Below are 19,390 nucleotides of genomic sequence, written 5' to 3' on the forward strand. Positions count from 1 at the left end.
GTGTATGTCTGCACAGGGGTGCGTGGTTGAGGGTCTCTGCCCTGGCCCCTGGCTGACCTGAGCAGGCCCCCTCCAGCTCGTGCTGCTCCAGCGGGCAGGTGTCGGGGAGCAGGCAGTTGAAGTCGTTCAGGTGCTCCAGCAGGGAGAGCAGGTGGCTGAGCAGCGGACGCACCACGCCCAGGGGCAGCAGCAGGAGGCTGTACATGACCTGACACAGCAGGCTGCCCGCCACCGAACTCAGCAGCACCGCTGGGGGGGGGGGAGAGAAAGGGGGAGAGAAAGAGAGAGAGAGAGGGGGGAGAAGTGACAGTGAGGGGTAAGAGAGAGGAGTAAGAGAGTAGGGGGGAGAGAAGGAGAGAGAGAAAAGGGGGAGAGAAGGAGAGAGAGAGAGAGGGGGGGGAGAAGTGACAGAGAGGGGTGAGAAAGAGAGAGAAAGGAGTAAAAGAGACAGAGAAGGGGGGAGAGTGATGGAGAGCGAAAGCGGAGAGGGAGAGAGAGATAGGACAGAGAGAAAGTGAGATAATAATATTTAAGCATAAAAAGAAAGAGAGGAAGTGAGACAGTGAAACAGAGAAAGAAAGAGTGAGGGAGGGAGGGAGGATGGGTGAGAGAGAAAACAATTCAATCATGAAAACTGAAGCACAGTGCAGTGTTTCCTCTATATGCATTTATTGGTGGCGGGCCGCCACGAATGAATTTCCTCCGCCACAAATTGATTGTCCAAAAAAATATTATAAAATAAAATAAAATCCACCTCTGAACATTTTAGCTGATTAAAATATATCTGATCCTAGATCAGCGCTATAATGGATGTTGACTATAAGTGCACCTAAATCCACGCCCATCTCTCTCTAACCGCTGATCCAAAATCAGATTAATGACATTAAACATTCAGTTGACAACGTGACACAAGGGCTACTCCTGATTGGTCTAAATGTGAACCGGCATGAGAACCGTGCAGACTCAACCATCCCTGCTGAAAAACTGTCGCAAATTGAAGAACTCGCGCAAGTTATCAATCAATTCTCAATCAATCAAAGTTGGAAACACTGGGAAACTTTCGCCAAGTTGGACATACTTTTCCAGTTGTGTTTGAGACGGAGCCAAGACTGCTCGTTTGGAAGGACATTGGATCCGTGAGTAACGTAAACCTTCAGAGCTGATGGATGGAAACCGGTATCACAAGTTTATATTCTGTATATTCTTTTTTTTTTTTTTTGCCATCCCCTCTAGTTTTGGTTGAAATTAGGTCGTTGTTTTGAGCGCGCGTGCCTGGAGGAAACACTGCATCTGCGCTCCCTGTCTAACGTTATATATATATATCTAACATTACATGTTATAAGGCTGATCTGTGCATGATAGTGCTGCATTCTGACATATTTCTTGTCGCATCTCCCCCCGTTGATGGCACATGACGCTATAGTCAGTCCCAATGGTCCAAAAGTCAAGTGCTTCGTAACACAGACGGGGTGAATTTCATGAAAGAAAGTGAAAGTTCTGTCACTAAACGCCGTTACGTATCCTCACACATGTTTAAGTGGGTATTGCGTGGGTAAAGTGAAATTACGTCTTTGTTTTGAGCGGCAGTGCGCGTTTTATGCGCGTGCACGCGAAAAAAAAAATCGTGCACGCGAGAAAAAAAAACGTGCGCACGCGAAAGAGGACCCCCCCGCCACTAATGTAAAAAATCCTGGAGGAAACACTGCAGTGTTTAACAAATAACTCACGTAATGTGTGTGTGTGTGTGTGTGTGTGTGTGTGTGTGTGTGTGTGTGTGTGTGTGTGCGTTGGGTAATGCTTTCTAAACTGCTGTACTCAGAGGAGGGCCAGGCCACTGCATTAAAACTCACTGTGCTGACTCACTCTGATGACTCATCATCATCACAGGAGGAGAATGTTCTGACTGACCCTCACGCCTGCCTCTGTGTGTGTGTGTGTGTGTGTGTGTGTGTGTGTCATCATCATCATCATCACCAGAGGAGTGTGTTCTGACTGACCCTCACGCCTTTGAGTGTGGGCGTGTGTGTGTGATCTTTTTTTAGGTGTAACACTGTGTGTTATCTGAAGATCCTGCATGTCATGTGTATGACACTGAAGTGTATAATCAAACCAGATAGGGCTTCACCTGGCCCGGATCACGTAGAGGTCAAGACAAACCTCTGGGCCCTATTATCTAGCTATCCCAGCATGCACCAATGCGTGTGTACAGCCAAGCAGGTCTGTGGCGGCCAGGTCTTACTGTGGAGCTTGAGGATGACGTGCTTGTCCAGGGAGCTCTCCTCCAGCAGGACGGTGGACCTCCTGAAGGTCTCGGCTGCGTAGGGCAACAGCAGACACAGGTGCTTGTGGAGCAGCGTCACACTGCTGTCGTCCTGCAGGGGGGGGGGGGGTACGACCAGGAAGAAGAAGAACACAGGATTATGATCGACGCAACGTGACGCTTCTTCATTTGTTTGATACACACAAGAGGGCCGGGAGCCCTGTGTCCCAAAAAGTTTACATTACTTTCAAATATGTGACAAACCGGGAACAAGTCGCCAAACAATCGAAATGTTCAGACTTTTATTCTGAACATTTTTAAGAAATGTCAACGTTGTTGAAAATCAATGATACACTCGCTAGTGAAGCCATTTAGCCATAAGCCAATTATCTCAAATACTATTTGAACCCAAGTCTGCTGTGCCCAGCTAGGAAGGCCTTTCTCAAGGTGCTGGTCAAAGTATCCGACTGAAGCTTTCTGTGGAGAAGTATGATAATATAATATATTATACTGTATAATGCCATTTAGCTGACACTTTTATCCAAAGTGACTTACATTGCAGCTTTTTTTTTACATATTATGAAAGTACAGATTGTAAGTCTTCAAATGAGGTGTCAGATCTGAAATCTGAAGTTGAAGAAGATAGGCGTATTTGAATGTTGGTACACCTCAAATCAACTAACAGAGAAAATCCATCCAATTCATCGTTTTCTCTTTGTCACTTGACACTTTTCACAGGCAGGTAATGGTCCTAGTGGGAATGAGACTGTGTAGGCCTGCATTCAGAATGGGGGTGCAGTAGGGGAGCTGTGCTGTGGTCCCACCTCTGCGTTGGTGTAGATGTAGCAGTGGGCCAGTAGGTGCTTGTGCAGCGCTGCCAGCAGGTGGTGGAAGTGGGACGGAGGGTCCGTCTGTCTCTGGGGCTGACTGGACTGCTGCTTGTCGCTGTTCTTCTCCAACTCGCCAAAGGCCCGTTCCTGCACGCACACACACACACACAGACACACACACACACACACAGACACACACACACACACACACAGCTATAGTCACAGACAACAGGAACAAGTACATGCTCAATCCTAGTATAGGCGCTATGATGTCTCAGGGCCCCAACACTCACTCTCCTTATGACAAAAAAAAGGTTTGCAACACAGTGGAAGTAGAGGTCTACAAACGTTCCACACATCCAGAAAACATCCCACTCGATCACACCCCCATTACCATAATAACACTACCGAGCTGCGCTGCATTGTACTGGTCTGATCATGCATCCAACAATGATGGAAAGGAAAATCTCCAAGCCAGCAGAGTACGGTACAGTTGAGCTCTGTAGTGATAAACTCACTAACTGCCAAGGAATTCCGGAACACTCACCACCTCGGGTGCCAAGCCAACATGGCCGCCCAAAATACTAAATGTTAAACCACTAGAGTCTAGGTCCTAGGCTGGTTTTAACGTTTAAACCGCAAATCACGTTTTTCAAAAATAGCAAGGTTTTTTGTCAATACCGTCATAAATTGCTATATATAATAAACGCCTTAAGAGTGTTTGTCCAGCACTACTGTCTGTGTGGTTGAAGATGCTATGAAAGTGATGACAGAACTTTTTGTAAACAATGTAATTTGTCAAAAAATACTATTTAGAAGCAAACATAATTGCGCGTCACATGACAGCTTCTCCTCAGAACGGAGAATCAGAAAAAAATATTGCGAACGCAAGCTTGGACATAAAAGTATTCAGGTTCGCAGAAAGGATAGGGCTTCATCATTTGAAATTGGTGGCTCCGTCAAAGCCCTACAACAATGTGATTTTGAATCCCGCGGTTAAACTGTAAATCGCGGTTTGATATGGGGACGGTTTAACGGTATTAAAGAATGGGAAACCCCCAACCCCTACTAGACTCCCCCTCCAGTAGTCGTACCGTGTAGAAGCCGATGCTCAGCAGCAGGGTTTTGAGCAGCACCTCAGCCAGGTGGAGGTGGTCGTGGGCCTCGGGGCCCCCTGAGGGCCGGTCGGGGCTGGTGGTGGTGGTGGTGGTGGTGGGGGCCAGGGGCGGGCCGCCGGCCGTCAGCTCCCCAGGAGAGCTGTAGCCCAGCAGGGAGGCCACATGGGACTGCTCCTGGAGGCTGTTGAGCACCATGTCCAGTTGTAGACGCTGGGGAGAGAGAGAGAGAGAGAGAGAGAGAGAGAGAGAGAGAGAGAGAGAGAGAGAGAGAGAGAGAGAGAGAGAGAGAGAGAGAGAGAGAGAGAGAGAGAGAGAGAGAGAGAGAGAGAGAGAGAGAGAGAGAGAGAGAGAGAGAGAGAGAGAGAGAGAGAGAGAGAGAGAGAGAGAGAGAGAGAGAGAGAGAGAGAGAGAGAGAGAGAGAGAGAGAGAGAGAGAGAGAGAACACCACTCGAGGTTAGAGGATTGGCCAGGGGTAACAGCTCCACTCTACCATTCGACTCTGCAAATTTCCGGTCATTCCCATTCTATCACCTTCAACAAAGGCTGCAAAAAAACAGTTCTGACAAAATAGTTCTGACAGTTCAGGGTTAGCTTCTAAAGAAAAAGGTCAGACAAAAGTGTATCGGTCGACGTGATCTGTCTATTCGATTTATAACTATGACTAAAACCAGTTAGTATTCCACATATTATTATTTATTTTTTTATCAGCTATTTATTTATATAAAGATCAGTGATGACAAGACTATACAGAATTCTCTTACAGCTTGTAGAAATGCAATCTTTTGAGGCAATGAGTATTATAAGCACATGCTGCTGCTTCTGTATAGTGCCTGGTACAGGGCTCAGGTATCCACGCTCAGGGAGCAGCACAGCGAGGTTTACCGTAGCGTAGGTGTGTGTGGAGTGTTTACCTGGCCTTTGGAGAGGCTCTCCCAGCTCTCTGGGCCCTGAGGTAGGAGGGAGTGGAGGAGCTCAGTTCTCTCCCTGAGTGGGGGCAGCAGCAGAGACGCTCCGATGGAGAGTGTGTTCATCACCGCCTGCAGACGCACACACACACACACACACGCACGCACACACGCACACACAGTGGATGTAACACATGACTGAACATGACTCAAGTTTCCTGTCATTAGAGTGGAAACTATTTATATTCACCAACTCACGATAGGTTGGACTTGTACGTGGCCCATTTGATATGAACTTGTCTGTTCTAATAGGTTGTTTGTTTGTTCGTTTACCTGTTGTATGGATTCGGGTACACTGGAGTCTATGAGCCTGAAGAGCAGGTTGCGGAGGGGCCTTCCCTGGGCCCCCAGTACTGTGGCCCCTGTACCTCCAGCGTGGGCCAGGGACAGGTGGATGGACAGCAGCTTCATACACAGCAGAACAAACTGCTGGTGCTCCCTGTTATAGAGAGAGAGAGAGAGAGAGAGAGAGAGAGAGAGAGAGAGAGAGAGAGAGAGAGAGAGAGAGAAAGAGAGAGAGGGTTAGAGTGTACGTGTATGTGTGTGTAAGTGTGTGTCTCTTATAACACGGTCAGCAGAAAGAACAAGTGTCCTTCAGATCAGGCCCATATGTCCTCCATCTCCTGCTGCTTGCCTCTACACTGGTGCCAGATTCTCCCTCTCTGAGAGAGAGAGAGAGAGAGAGAGGGGGGGGGGGGGGGAGAGAGAGAGAGAGAGAGAGAGGGAGAGTGAGAGAGAGAGAGAATGGGAGAGGGAGAGTGAGAGGGAGAGAGAGAGAGGGGGGGGAGAGAGAGAGAGAGAGGGAGGCAGAGAGAGAGAGAAGGAGGCAGAGAGAGAGAGAGGGAGAGAGAGAGAGGGAGGCAGAGAGAGAGAGAGAGAGGGAGGCAGAGAGAGAGAGAGAGAGGGGGGGAGGCAGAGAGAGAGAGAAGGAGGCAGAGAGAGAGGGAGGCAGAGAGAGAGAGAGGGAGAGGTAGAGAGAGAGAGGGAGAGAGAGAAAGGAGGGGGGGGCTGGAACCACTGAAATCATATCAAATGATCCCACACTCTCACAAAGAGCATCTGAGCTAATTAGATAAGACCTCAGGGTTTCGTTTTCTCAAGAGAGGAGGAGGGGTAGTGTAGTGTGTTGCTATACATGCATGGATCAAAGCACTTGGTTACTGTAGCTAGAATTTCATAGTCATTACAATGACTTTTTTGGCATTTAGACGACGCCTTTATCCAAAGCGACTTACAACAAATACATTTGTCTAAGCAAGTGAATCCTCTATCCACCAGTCACAGTGGGAGAAAGTAACCTGGGGCCATTGGCCGTCATAAAGCCAGAAGAAGGAAAGAAATAAGAAATAAGGTCTCAGGAGGGACAGTTAAGGTGTAGCCTGAGGAGGTCTACGACGAAAGATAGGGAGTGACTCTGCAGTCCTGAGCAGTTATAGTCAACCAGAGTCATACTTTGCCTCCCTGCCTTACCCTCCTTTCTTCATAACCAATAAATCAGATAACGATATTATGTATATACTGTATATAATAATATAATATTATTAGAAAGCCAAGTGAAAATACATGCTCTTACATACCATGACCCTCGTATCATAGAAGCTTCACACACTACGGGGCTAACCTTGTCCTTTCGCGCATTTGGAAGGAAATGTCGGGGACCAAGACTACTGCACTACAGGGCTGACCCAAACCAAACTGCGCTGGCTCAGATATTTTCCTGTCACACTATACTTTCCAGCTCTGTTTCAGCAACTATGGTGGCTGCGTAGCCAGGCAAGTGCAGTACAGTACAGTCTGGCTCGGCTCAGCTGGGTTTGGGGTGTGACTGGGGTGTTACAGTGCTGAACGGCGCCGTACCTCTTGGAAGGGAAGGGGGCGGGCGGGGTGTCCCCCTCTATGCCGTCACAGTAGCGTTCCAGGAAGCTGCGGAGGTACGTGAAGGTGCTCTCCTCCAGGTCCACACAGAAGGGTCTGTGCCACGCCACCAGCTGCCTACCAAACAGGAAGTCAAGAGTTACACAAACACATCCCCCATGAATGATGCATGAGCTGTGAGGCGAGGCCGGAGAGAGCATAGCAAGTAACAAGAGGACAAATCGCAGGCAACACAGACTGACTACTAAATAGAAGCGTATGATGTATGACATCAGTTTAACTAGATTCTACAAAGTCAAGAACGAGATCCAAAGTCGGAGGGTAATGAGTTCTTTAATTAATCAAATGGATAGATTAGACCATGAATAATTCAATTTAATAGCCTATTTTATTTGTCTCCTTCAGGAAATTAGGCTAGACTTAACCTAACTTAACTGACTTAACACTGTAGAAGGGCATCACCATATACAGCATACAGAGGGATTTACCGTACATAGACACAAATACATCACACAGATATCAAGCTTGACTGTTCTATTGGTCCTACCGACTCAAAAACCCATCTGTTTAAACATGCTTTTAATCTTTAAGTATTTGTATTGCTGTTTTTACTGACTGTACTTTAGTTTGACTTTTTATTTATCTTTATATATATATATATATATATATTATTGTTCTCTCCATGGAATGTAGTGTCTTTAAGTACTAATACAAAATAAATGCATTATTATTATTATTATTATTATTATTATTATTATTATTATTATTATTATTACCTGTCAGTGGGGACTGCAGTCCAGGCTAGGCTGTGGGAGGTGCCCGCTGTGATCTGCTGGATGGACACTCCCTCTAGGCCAATCACCTTCTTAGGCTTGGTGACAGGCGTGGAGGTGTGGCCCTGCCCACACTGCCCCATGGCGTTGTTGCCCCACGCATACACTTCGTTCTCTGAGGAGGAGGAGGAGGAGGAAGAGGGACACAAAACAAGCTCATCAATATCCTAAACATCAGAAAAAGAGTTGTTGTGGTACTCTAGTCGGGGAGTGGGGTATTCGTCGACATTAGAGGGTAATATGTTGTGCACCTCATCTCTAGTCTATTTTATAAAAAATGATATTAGTAGTAAAAAATGTTTAATAAATGTGTAATTGGCTCTAGTCTATTCACTCTTGATGAAGATGGCAGCCTATAGTGGGGTCCAGGGGGGGCTGGTGGAAATCAGAGGACGGGCTCAATGTAATGCAGGGAATGGAAGGAGGAATGCTATCAAGTGCGTGTGTTCCACATGTAATCCATTTCATGCATTACAATGAGCCCGTCCTCCGATTTCTACCTCCACCAGCCTCCACTGGTGGGGTCATTGTACATGATCATGAGTGACCTCTAGATAATGTCTAGAAATAGAAGGCTATTTCCTCTCTTACCGTGGGACAGAGCTAGACAGTGGCTATCCCCACAGGAGATATCAATGATCTTGGTCACGCTCAGCTCCTCAATGAACCTGGGCCTGAGTGATGTAGTTTCAGAGGAGCCACAACCCAGACACGAACCACAGCCCCACGCAAACACCTGGGGTAGATCAAAACGTTTCGGCAACACATCATGTAGATGCAACAGATACAAAGGCTATATTCAGAAGGAATACATATCAACAACACTGCTAATAAAAATGCCATGTAAGGAGCTGAAACAAATACATATGTTTCTCTGTGACAATCCAAAATGTATTTTCGATATATTTCTATTTGAAACTTCACTAACCTCCACCCTCCCTGAATGAGGCGCAGATTCGATACTGTTAAAGCATAAGGAGCATATACGCGATATACGTGTTGCGGTACCGTACCTGTCCTGCAGAGGTCAACGCCAGAGAGGACTGGCTCCCAGCGCACACTTTCCTGATGATGAAGCCGTGCAGCGCTTCTACGACCTTGGGCCTGTACACACGGTTGGTGTCCCCGTGACCTAGTTTACCTGCAGAGGGACAAACATAGCAACATCCTTCACAACCCGAACACAGCACGATCCCTCAGCAAGATCTGACACAGCAAGATCCGTCAGTAAGGTCCGTCACAGAAACATCCATCACAGCAAGATCCGTCACAGCGAGATCCGTCAACAAGATCTGTCAGCAAGATCCGTCATAACCACAGTAGCTCAGAAAATGTGCACGCATTGTTTATGTATATTATGCCCCAGAGAGAATCTACCCTAGAGGACTGTCCTCTATCAACAGAGCCACAAAGAACCATTCTCACAGACAGACAAATATGAATCGTCTTAAGCCTCCTACACACTGTGCGATTTTGCGCTGTCCCAGACAAAGATCACCAGTCGTGGCAATATCTGTGGTCGACGTCGTGGGTCCAAAACGGTGGTCCTACGTTGTACTGTGTGTATGGTTCAAAGAGGACTGATGTTACGGTCTTGCGACCAAAGATAGCCTGCAACAAATAACTGACAGTGTCAGAAATGTTGGGTGATCGTCTGTGAGCGTCTCGTAATGTGAATGACGCAACGATCAGAGCGACAACACAGGTGCTAAACTCAAATGCAATGTTTATCGCTGCTGCCTGCTGCCATGGGAGCCGGACGTACACTGATGACGTTTAATGATGCCGCTTCCTCGTAGCCTACGATTCAAGTTTGTCGCACAGTGTGCATGCATCAAATTGATGGTCGTACCCAAGATTATTAGTTCCATGTCGTACAGTGTGGCTCGCAAAAATCTCACAGTGTGTAGGAGGCTTTAGGTGTTAGTGAAGTTTCAAAACGTAGTTGTGCTTCCATTATTATCATGACCAAGTAGCCTCATTGCCAGACAGACACCACAGGTATCGGGTGTGTACAGTATGTCTGTGTGTCTAAGTTGACCTAAGTTCATCCCTCAACACTAGTACCGTTATCACCGCCTCCGAACGACCAGACGATGCGTCCGTCCTGAGCCACGGCGATGGTGTGGGAGCTTCCGCAGGCCGCCTGGCCCACCCCACTGATGTCCTTGACCAGAGTGGGCACGTTTCGGCTGTGGCTGTCACTGTGACCTGTCAGGAGGAAGAGAGGAATCCATCAGCTCAGCTAGCTACCCGCTAATCTGTGGTTTTATCTCGCACAGTTCAAAAATATCATAGAAAGTAATTGAGTTGGTATAGTATAGGTTAGGAAGTTTGGAAGTAGGTATAGGTTAGGGAGTTTATAATACTTGTCCCCCTCCGTCCCCCTCAGAAAACAAAGTGTGTACGCGACACGTGAGGCAGAATACAGTATTACCATATGTTCCATATTGGATGTTAGCAAACAGATTACTTTTTTAAGAGGAAGTACAAGAAGCAATTGTACCTAGTCTTCCGAAGTCCCCTTCTCCCCATGTGTATAGCTCTCCGTCGATGGTGACGGCAGCACTGTGTCTGTAGCCTGCAGACACACACACCACAACCTGCCAGACAAAAAAGGGGAAGGACTCTCAACGAAATGTGCCAACAGGAGGGGACACCCGCCCCCCCACCAACAAACGTAACGATAAACGATAAACGCCTCACAATACACCTATTTACGTCTAGAAATCCACATACGTCTCTCTGCCCGTAGCATATCCCGTATAACACAACTAATTATAACACTAACACTATCTGCTTTGTATTTGTATTTTAATTCAACGTTTCGAATGGGGGATATCCGTTCTATCCATTCGTTCACTTCATTGCCGGCATACTGTACGGTACAGCGTTGTACCTTGCCCTGCAGAGGTCCTTGTATGATTTTGGGGTACTTCTGAGTGGCGCTGTTGCCGTGGCCCAGCTTGCCGTAGTCACCGTCCCCCCAGCTGAACACCTCGCCCTCCGCCGTCACGGCCAGCGTGTGGCCGTCCGAGCCCTTGGACGAGGACACCTTGCGCATGTTCCTGGGGGGCTCCAGCACCAGCTTCTTGGGCATGGACTGGTTGTTGGAGTCTCCCAGGCCCAGCCGGCCGTAGCTGCCCTTCCCGCAGGCCTTGACCGAGCCGTCGGCCGACACAGAGAACGTGCAGTACTGGCCCGCTTCGATCTACAGAGGAGGAAGTGGAAAGAAGACATAGCCGTTCAATAATTGTGAACTAATCCCAAAATGGAAATGGCAATCATTCCCTAATGGATTCAAAATGCATTTAGCGATACAGCATGTCATCTACTTAAACATGCTGCTTCCATATGGTTGTCATAGAGAAAAGAGGAAGCTTTTCCCCTACTTCTATAGCCTTTGGCAAGACTGAGCATACTACCCCTCTACATACGGTCTGTCATAAAATACATTGTTTACAAATATGTAATTTAGCAGACGCCTTTATCCAAAGTGACTTACAACAATGTACGTTTGTCTAAGTAAGTGAATCAACTATACTATCAGTCATCGTATAAGTAAAACTTTCGATAAGTAAAACCTTCGATAAGAACAAAATGGTAAATGGACTGCACTTATATATTGCCTAATTCCAAAGCGCTTTACAATGGCCTCTCATACACTCATTCACACACCGATGGCGGCAAGCTACCATGCATGGCGCCGGCCCGCTCATTGTGAGCAATTTGGGGTTCAGTGTCTTGCCCAAGGACACCTCGATGGACAGGAGGAGCCTGGGATCGAACCTGTCGACTTCTACGACCTTGCGATCGTTAGACGCCGGCTCTACCTCCTAGCCATAGCCACCCCAGTGATGAGATTGGATTAGTTTGGACTAGAAAGGGGATTTTCTGTACCATTTGGGCATCGCTGAAGCCCTGTGCCAGTTTGGGCTGCAGGATCTTCTCCAGGGTGCCCTCCGCCAGCTGGTGACTACTGTTGCTGCCCCACACGTACACCATGATGGCGTCGTTCTCCACGCCGGGCGTGGCCGAGCCCGTGCTACAGGAGCAGAGGCAGTTGGAGGCCAGGTTACAGATCTGGGGAGGGAGAGGTACGTCCACAAGAGTCAGTCAATACCATGAAATAATAGTGATGAAGACAGATTTTTGAAGTCCCCATTTTTTAAGTGATGCTTGGTATTTCTGGACTGTTAATATCCATCTATTTCCGTTAACCTGTAAACTGCCATGTGGATATCCATCAAACTTGAACTTGAAAAGACATCCTGGAGAATAAAACACCAGCTGAATGACTTTAGCTAGGCACTGTACTAACGAACCTCTTCGAACAAGCAGAGAGCGACATGGGAGAGACTGCAGAGTCCATCGACATCCTTCTTCAGCACCTGAGTATTGAGCGAATCACCGCGGAAACCCTGAAGGGAAATTCAAATGATAACACATTTTCTTCAATAAAAACAACACTTTTTGCAGACAGAATGATACCAGGTTAACACAAAACACATTATCATGAGACTATTCCACTATTCAATTTCCTTTTAGGAAACAAGCCCTTTATGCGTAAAGCCCTGATATTTTGGACCATATCAAGTGATAAGAAAATGTAAGTCAGTCGGTACTAGACCCCAAAAACAAGCCTACTCAATAGTAGCCTGTCTGAACGTCGTCTTCTCATACAGTTGAGGTCAACTTGACAAATTTCTGGCTGGAGTTCTTCATGAAATCATGCATAAAAAAGCCTTCTGGTGGAACATTTCCTATTGATTAAGAGACGGATAAATCAACTGGACACACTGGGCACAGCTGCACAGAGGAACAGGCTTTTAGCTCCAGGCATCGGGCCAGGAAACAAGAGTCAAATGAAAAAGAAAATGTGATTTACAATGGAGGGGAAATGTTCCTGCCCTCCTCCTGCACAATACATAGGTGGAATATCAAAGGCTGTATTGGAAGGGATGTCGGTGGTACTGAATGTAGACCGGCTGATTAGCTAGTGGCTAGAAGATAAGTAAGTGTTTCTGTGTGTGTGTGTGTGTGTGTGTGTGTGTGTGTGTGTGTGTGTGTGTGTCTAGGGAGGGCACACACATGGAGTAAATCAGCATCTTAATCCATCACTATTTGGCGCTGCATCGGTGGTGCTTTGCTCAGGGCACTTTAAATCAATACTCTGTCTGGCTAGGCCTGGCCGCCCTCTTTCCAATAGACATACCGGTAATGATCGAATAAAAATAGTTTAGCATAAGCACCACTTTTATAGATGCTACAGCCTGAATAGAAAGGAAGGAAGGACACATACCGAGTATTGCCTCATTTGGAGCAGGGTTTGATGGATGAGGTCATATCCAACTCCACCCTCTGCCTTTGCCTGCTGCACTCCTGAGGAGGTAGTGGAAGAGGGGGAGGAAGTGGAGGAGGAGGTGATGGAGGAGGGCGAGGCGGCGGAGGCGGCCAGGGCCACCTCCACCCACTCCAGCAGGAAGCGCAGGGAGCCCCTCTGCACGGCCAGGCCCAGCAGCAGCTCCAGAGCCAGCCTGCGGCCCGCCCGGTCTGCCCCCCCGCCGCCGCCGCCGCCGCCTCCGCTCACAGACGTCTTCTTCAGGAAGTCGGCCACCTGTGCCAGGCAGTCCAGTCCCACGGCGGGGATCTTGTTCTCATTGGCCAGCGAGAGCGGCGGCAGAGAGGCCAGCACCGAGGAGGCGGTGGCCAGCACGTCGTTGCACAGCGCCGCCCCCGGGTCCTCGCGGGCGTAGCGCCAGTTCTGCTGCAGCAGGGCGAACAATAGACTCAGGCCCGTCCGAACACCCATCTCGATGAGGACGTCCGTGCCCGACTTGGCCCGGCCGCCGCCCCCACCGCCGGACAGCCACAAGGTGTCCGAGGTGGGCTCCAGGGCACCACTGTCTGCGCTGGCGATGGCCTGGGGCGGAGGGGTGGTCCGGAAGCGGTCGTGGTACTTGCTGTGGAGGGCGTAGTAGATCCTCTGGAGGACCACCAGCCTGTGGTGCAGGCCCAGGGCGTAGGGGGTGCGGGCCAGCATGCGGTGGGCCAGGCAGCGCTGGCTGTGCAGCAGGGCCGACAGGTACTCCTCCCGCTCCTCGCCGGCGCTGGACTCATACTGGAAGTCGGGCAGGCGCGGGCCGATGAGGTCCTGGACGGGCTGGGCCAGACCCACCACCTCCTTGTTGTGGAGGAGCTTGGCGTAGAGGGCCGCGGCCCCCGGGCGAGTGGCCGTCTGGACACTGTCCTCCGATGCCCAGGAACTGTTCAGATGCTCCTGCCACTTCAGCATCACATGGGTCTGGCAAGGCACCATTATTGATCATTATCTACCCTGAGAAGCACAGCTGACGAGAGAGAGAGAGAGAGAGGGGGGGGAAGGAGAGAAAAACCTGGATCAGAGGTTATACGGTAAACACAACATTTTCACTAAAGACAGAAATACAATAGAACGCAAAGTTCTAGGCTATTTCGTAGCTCACTTAGACGTAAAAATGTGTCTGAATTGACGTTTACAAATGAACGGCATCCTCTCGTTCTCTCTCTCTGGAGCAGTCGATTGAGGGCAGCATTTGTTTCTCAGACATAAAGGACACAGCAGGCCCGTGTCCGCTGCCAGAGACCCAAGGCCAAGGGCCTGTTCCATCCCGGGGCTTTCCTTCATTTAGACATGAGCTCCATGTCTTGCCATTCCCTCCCCCGCCCCCCGCCCCCCCTGCAGGTATCAGCGCTGCAGGTATCAGCCCTTGCCCTCGCCCTGCCTCCCCCGGTGGGGGACAAATGACGCCAGCTGGGCCTGTAGATTCAGGCGTGGTGACGTGATAAGCAGCAGCTAATCTAGCACAGTAATGAGTCAAAGTGCTTAAAGCGAGTCTCCCCCTAGAGGGTTTCGATGTCTTCGCATGCCCTCTGGCTAACACAAACCCAAAGAACTGGGGCTCTTCCTTAGACACGACATGACATGAAAATAGGCTAGGTACTAGGGCACACAAAACAAACCCATGTTCCATTACAGTAAAGTAACACCGCTGATGCTTTGATCCGTATGTGGATAACCCATATATGGACTTTCATAACAAGTTGCTGCGATCAACAGGAGTAGTGATAGTAAGGTAACGCGAGCCCTCGTGTGATTTTATTTATACATTTTGTTTTCAGTGTCACGCCACTGCAGCGTCTCTCAGCTGGGCAGTGGTCTAGTCACATGAGACATGACTGTATGACACAGTATCCTACTGCTCCATGCTCAACCCTGCTGGCTACAGGCTTACCTCCAATCGTATTGGAGGACATTCTAAAACCACATTTACACCACTCGGATCATAAGGGGAGGCTCCACTGTTTATAAGTAAGGCACAGCACAAACACAGGAACAAACACACCTAGAGGCACAACACACACACACACACACACACACACACACACACACACACACACACACACACACACACACACACACACCTAGAGGCACAACACACACACTCCTAGAGGCACAACACAGACACACAGACACACACACACACACACACACACACACACACACACACACACACACACACACACACTACTATGTCTATGACTAGTCTGATCTAATAACTCCTGCGTAAGGGAGGTGATGAGAGACCACACGTTACTACTGAGGATGCCCTGCCTGGGAGCTGGGTTGGCTCCACAAGCTCATGCCTGGGCCTTTATCTCCAGTTTGGGCATGTCTTCCACATGCAGTAGGAGACCCATGCATTTCACAGTCAATCTCAATCATAAGACATCAGAATATTATCATCAGGCTTAGCCTCAATGGGGCTTAGCCTTAATGACTCACAAATCTAGGCTGTTGTTGTCAGTGTGTAACAACAGCATTCTTAGAATAGGCTTTGATCTTGTCAGCAAACAACGCATGTCAACAACTCTGACTAGACAGAGCCTTCAGCTGTGGATGCGAATGTAAGAACATCATTAATTAGCTTTGGGCTAGGCTAGGCTACACTTTGTTATGTATGCGCTGACTATCATACAGAATGTAGGCCTAGATGAAATAAAGACAACCACGGAGAACTGGTTGGTAGCTTGAGCCTTTTAAATGTCCTTGGATACATGCATGTATGGCTGTATGCCATACGCCTGCCCTTCATGTGTTCCCTTGATCAAGAATAGGCTCGGTCAGCTCCTCTTCGATCCACACAGTACCGTAGTGCAGTACAGTGAGTTGAAGACTCAAGTGTCAAGTGTCCAATATCACACTGTTTGATCTGAGAGATGAAGGTCTGTTGAAGTGCTTACTCTCCTCAGAGCAGACACTTGAAGTACAGAAGAAATGGACAGTGCATTGACACTGACTCCTCATCAGCCTAGAGCCACTATGCAACTTGCACTACCAGTAGGCTATGTGTAACATTGTTGAAGAACATTACATGACCCATTAGAAGTGAGAGCTAGGCTACTTATGGGACTGACAATTATGTGAGCCTCTCTCTCCATCCATCCCTCCCTCCCTCCCTCACACCCCACGTCTCCCTCCATCACTCTCTCTGAGTGCTACAGTCAAAAGGCTGATCCAAGACAGGCCCCATGCAGCTTGCTCGCCCATCCCAAGCCTTAGGCCTAGCTTGCAACCTCCCTTGAGCAGAACTAGACCTTAACCAACCCGCCATCTGGACTGACACGAACGATAGATACGACAGTCTATCACCATTAAAATTAAAGTCAATGAGAGCCTTCCACTTTGTCTAGTATCAGGTTTACCAACTCCAGACCAGTCAGGCTGTCTTGGTTATTTACTATATGCTAGCGCAAATGTACAGGTTAGGTTACATGTTACTAATAATACATGCAAATACTAAAGGGGAGGTAGTAAAGCTGAAGTGTAATCTAACGGCCACCGTGTACTGAGTACTGAGTACTGAACAAAAAACAGAAGTCTACGCTAGTCTTCTCTAAATAAATGTTATCATATCCATCTCATCTGTTTAGAAATTGACAAAGATCTGGGCCAGCTATCTGTGTTTTAGCCAGGTGTCAACAACAATGGATCTAAATCAATAGGATTCCTGCAGACAGCAGGACTCTAATGTCAATCAATCCTGAAATCAGGTTTCAACCATCACTTAAGCCCAGCCACTGAGCTGGGGTCCCAGTGTGTACCAAATTCAGCTGCAACCTGCGTCCATGCTGCAGCTTAACATGACAAATGTCATTGTTGGTGACATGCCAAACTAGTGTCAACTGTAACTGTCACGAGAACACCACAACACAGGGTACAATAGATGCCACACACTCAGTAACCAAGGACGTTTTGTCTGTCATGAGACACTAGCCATTAGGCTAAAACAGTTGTTAGAGTGGCAGCTATCTGGCATCTATCAGGTTTACTCTAAACATCTGTCTGCAGAGACAGTCAATGGTTGAGGATGGAAACACATTCAAGCGTGCAGCTAGCTAGCTACTGTTCAAGGCATTGGTTGCATTGGATAGGTTCAATACCTAGCCCTAACAGTAACACCTGCACTATATGGAGTAGTTTGGGCGTTAATAAAGTAGTATTTAGATGGCAGCTAGCTACACAGTTGTTGTCATACTCTTCAATGACAGTGACAGTCTAGTCGTCACTCAGGTTTGCTGTGTGAGAAACAGAGATGCCTTTTTTAGACAAGACAAGCTGGACAGTGACACAGTAGCATGAATACAATTGTAAGCGACAGTACTCGCTAACGTTAGCTAGCTGCACCAGCCAGCCCGGTGTGTGTCAGGCAGCTTGACATTAGCAGTTAGCAAACGAGCTATGTTGCAGCATTCGCTTGGCTAACGTTACTAAGATGTTGCATGAGAAACGATGAGTCTGAAGTTTTACCATAAGCATACACACGTAACAGACATGCATTTGATTATAATATCCTACCTCTTTTGTAAGTGTCATTCACACCTGGGGTCTCTGTCTCTGCTTTCCACGCCAGCTTTAGTAGCGAGCCTGTGCTAAGCTAACTGCTACAGACTGGCTGGCACTGGCAACCACTGACCAAGCCCTCCAGTTGAGTTGACAAAATAGCTCGTTAGCAACAACAGCAAACAAGTTTAGCAAAAAAGCTGAGTGATAAAAGATGAATAATAACGATTAAATAACCGGTTAAATCATCAATCTAGCTGTTCCTAATTCGGTTTTACAATAAGGACACGCCGATAGAAAGCGGTCACTGAAGCCTGGTTGCCATGAAAAACAGCACCACAGAATGTTATTTGACGAAAAGCACAACCCATCGATTGGCGTCAGCGAGAGCGCGCATGAAAAAAACGTCATGGAAGAGACCAATATATATTATTTATTATATATTATTATATTAATATAATATAATAATATATATAATATTATATATTAATAATATAATATAATAATATAATATATAATATATTAATAATATATAATATTATATTATATATTTATATATATAAACAAAGTTGGATTAAAATATCAACATTGATCATGTAAACATTATTATTATCTAAGAGTTTGTTAACAGACAAACATCATTGTAGAGAAAGGGAACAAACAGGCCTAGGAATTCCTCTGTATTCCTAGTCTAGAATGAATTATTAGGCCTGCATAAATAATCAATATATAGATAAAATAAACATTTAATTGAATAGAGTCTAATTAATTACATCTGTAATCTGACCTAATGTATTATTCTTTTGGATCTATCAAGTGCTGTCATCAATAGTAATGAGTAATTATTGAAATAACCACATGTATTTAAAAGATGGTGACTTATCATGCCAATAAAGCTTATTTAATTGAACTGAAATTGAAAGAGAGAGAGAGAGAGAGAGAGAGAGAGAGAGAGAGAGAGAGAGAGAGAGAGAGAGAGAGAGATTACATGTTATTATCTCTAGTGATTGATATCTAGTGATATACAGAGAATACACAGTGGCAGAATACCTGAGTACTGTGACTAAACCAAAACTAAGGAAATCCTTGACTATGTACAGACTCAGTGAGCACAGCCTCACCATCGAGAGAGGCCGCCACAGGCAGACCTGGCTCCCAAGACAAGACTGTGCACCCACTGCACACAAAATGAGGTGGAAACAGAGCTGCGCTTTTTAACTACCTGCCAACTGTACACAGACACATACCGTACTTCCCACAGACTACAAACACCCAAAAAGATTTAGAAAACGTGACTAATGACCAAAACTGACATATCTGCTGGGTGAAGTACAACAATGTGCAAACAGAGCAGCAAAATGTGTGAGCTGTTGTGACAAGGACATCCAATGGAACACAACCACTGTAAAGACTGTAAATAAGTATCTTCACTATTTGTACAATGCTGATCTACATAATGTTTACACAATTCTCATTTATTTGTATTTATATTTTTTAAACTGCAATGTCCACGCTTTTCTATTTTAAAATGTAAGTTATCTCTATTCACCTGTATATATTCACAGCTCTGTTTGATCATTTCTTAATTCTAGTCGTATTACATTCTGTTTTGTTTGTTTTTATCGT

At 47.0% G+C, this 19,390-nt stretch overlaps 1 protein-coding gene across 1 annotated transcript in view; it reads right to left on the reverse strand.

Moving 5' to 3' along the window:
* Positions 1-14,200, reverse strand: part of LOC308155303 (putative E3 ubiquitin-protein ligase HERC1) — a gene marked incomplete at its 5' end in the record, with an annotated part of 59,266 nt that extends 45,066 nt beyond the window's left edge. Inside the window, 16 exons of the mRNA XM_080528602.1 lie at positions 58-249; positions 2,240-2,372; positions 3,085-3,237; positions 4,185-4,418; positions 5,120-5,245; positions 5,447-5,612; positions 7,031-7,165; positions 7,825-7,996; positions 8,473-8,617; positions 8,895-9,022; positions 9,949-10,092; positions 10,388-10,484; positions 10,781-11,092; positions 11,782-11,964; positions 12,207-12,302; positions 13,184-14,200. Coding sequence (XP_080384728.1) covers positions 58-249; positions 2,240-2,372; positions 3,085-3,237; positions 4,185-4,418; positions 5,120-5,245; positions 5,447-5,612; positions 7,031-7,165; positions 7,825-7,996; positions 8,473-8,617; positions 8,895-9,022; positions 9,949-10,092; positions 10,388-10,484; positions 10,781-11,092; positions 11,782-11,964; positions 12,207-12,302; positions 13,184-14,200 — 3,433 coding nt within the window. The remainder of the gene's footprint in view (positions 1-57; positions 250-2,239; positions 2,373-3,084; positions 3,238-4,184; positions 4,419-5,119; positions 5,246-5,446; positions 5,613-7,030; positions 7,166-7,824; positions 7,997-8,472; positions 8,618-8,894; positions 9,023-9,948; positions 10,093-10,387; positions 10,485-10,780; positions 11,093-11,781; positions 11,965-12,206; positions 12,303-13,183) is intronic.
* Positions 14,201-19,390: the final 5,190 nt, after the last annotated feature.

Source organism: Nansenia antarctica (assembly GCF_963989245.1).
Source record: "Nansenia antarctica genome assembly, chromosome: 4".
In the NCBI taxonomy this organism is placed as follows: domain Eukaryota; kingdom Metazoa; phylum Chordata; class Actinopteri; order Argentiniformes; family Microstomatidae; genus Nansenia; species Nansenia antarctica.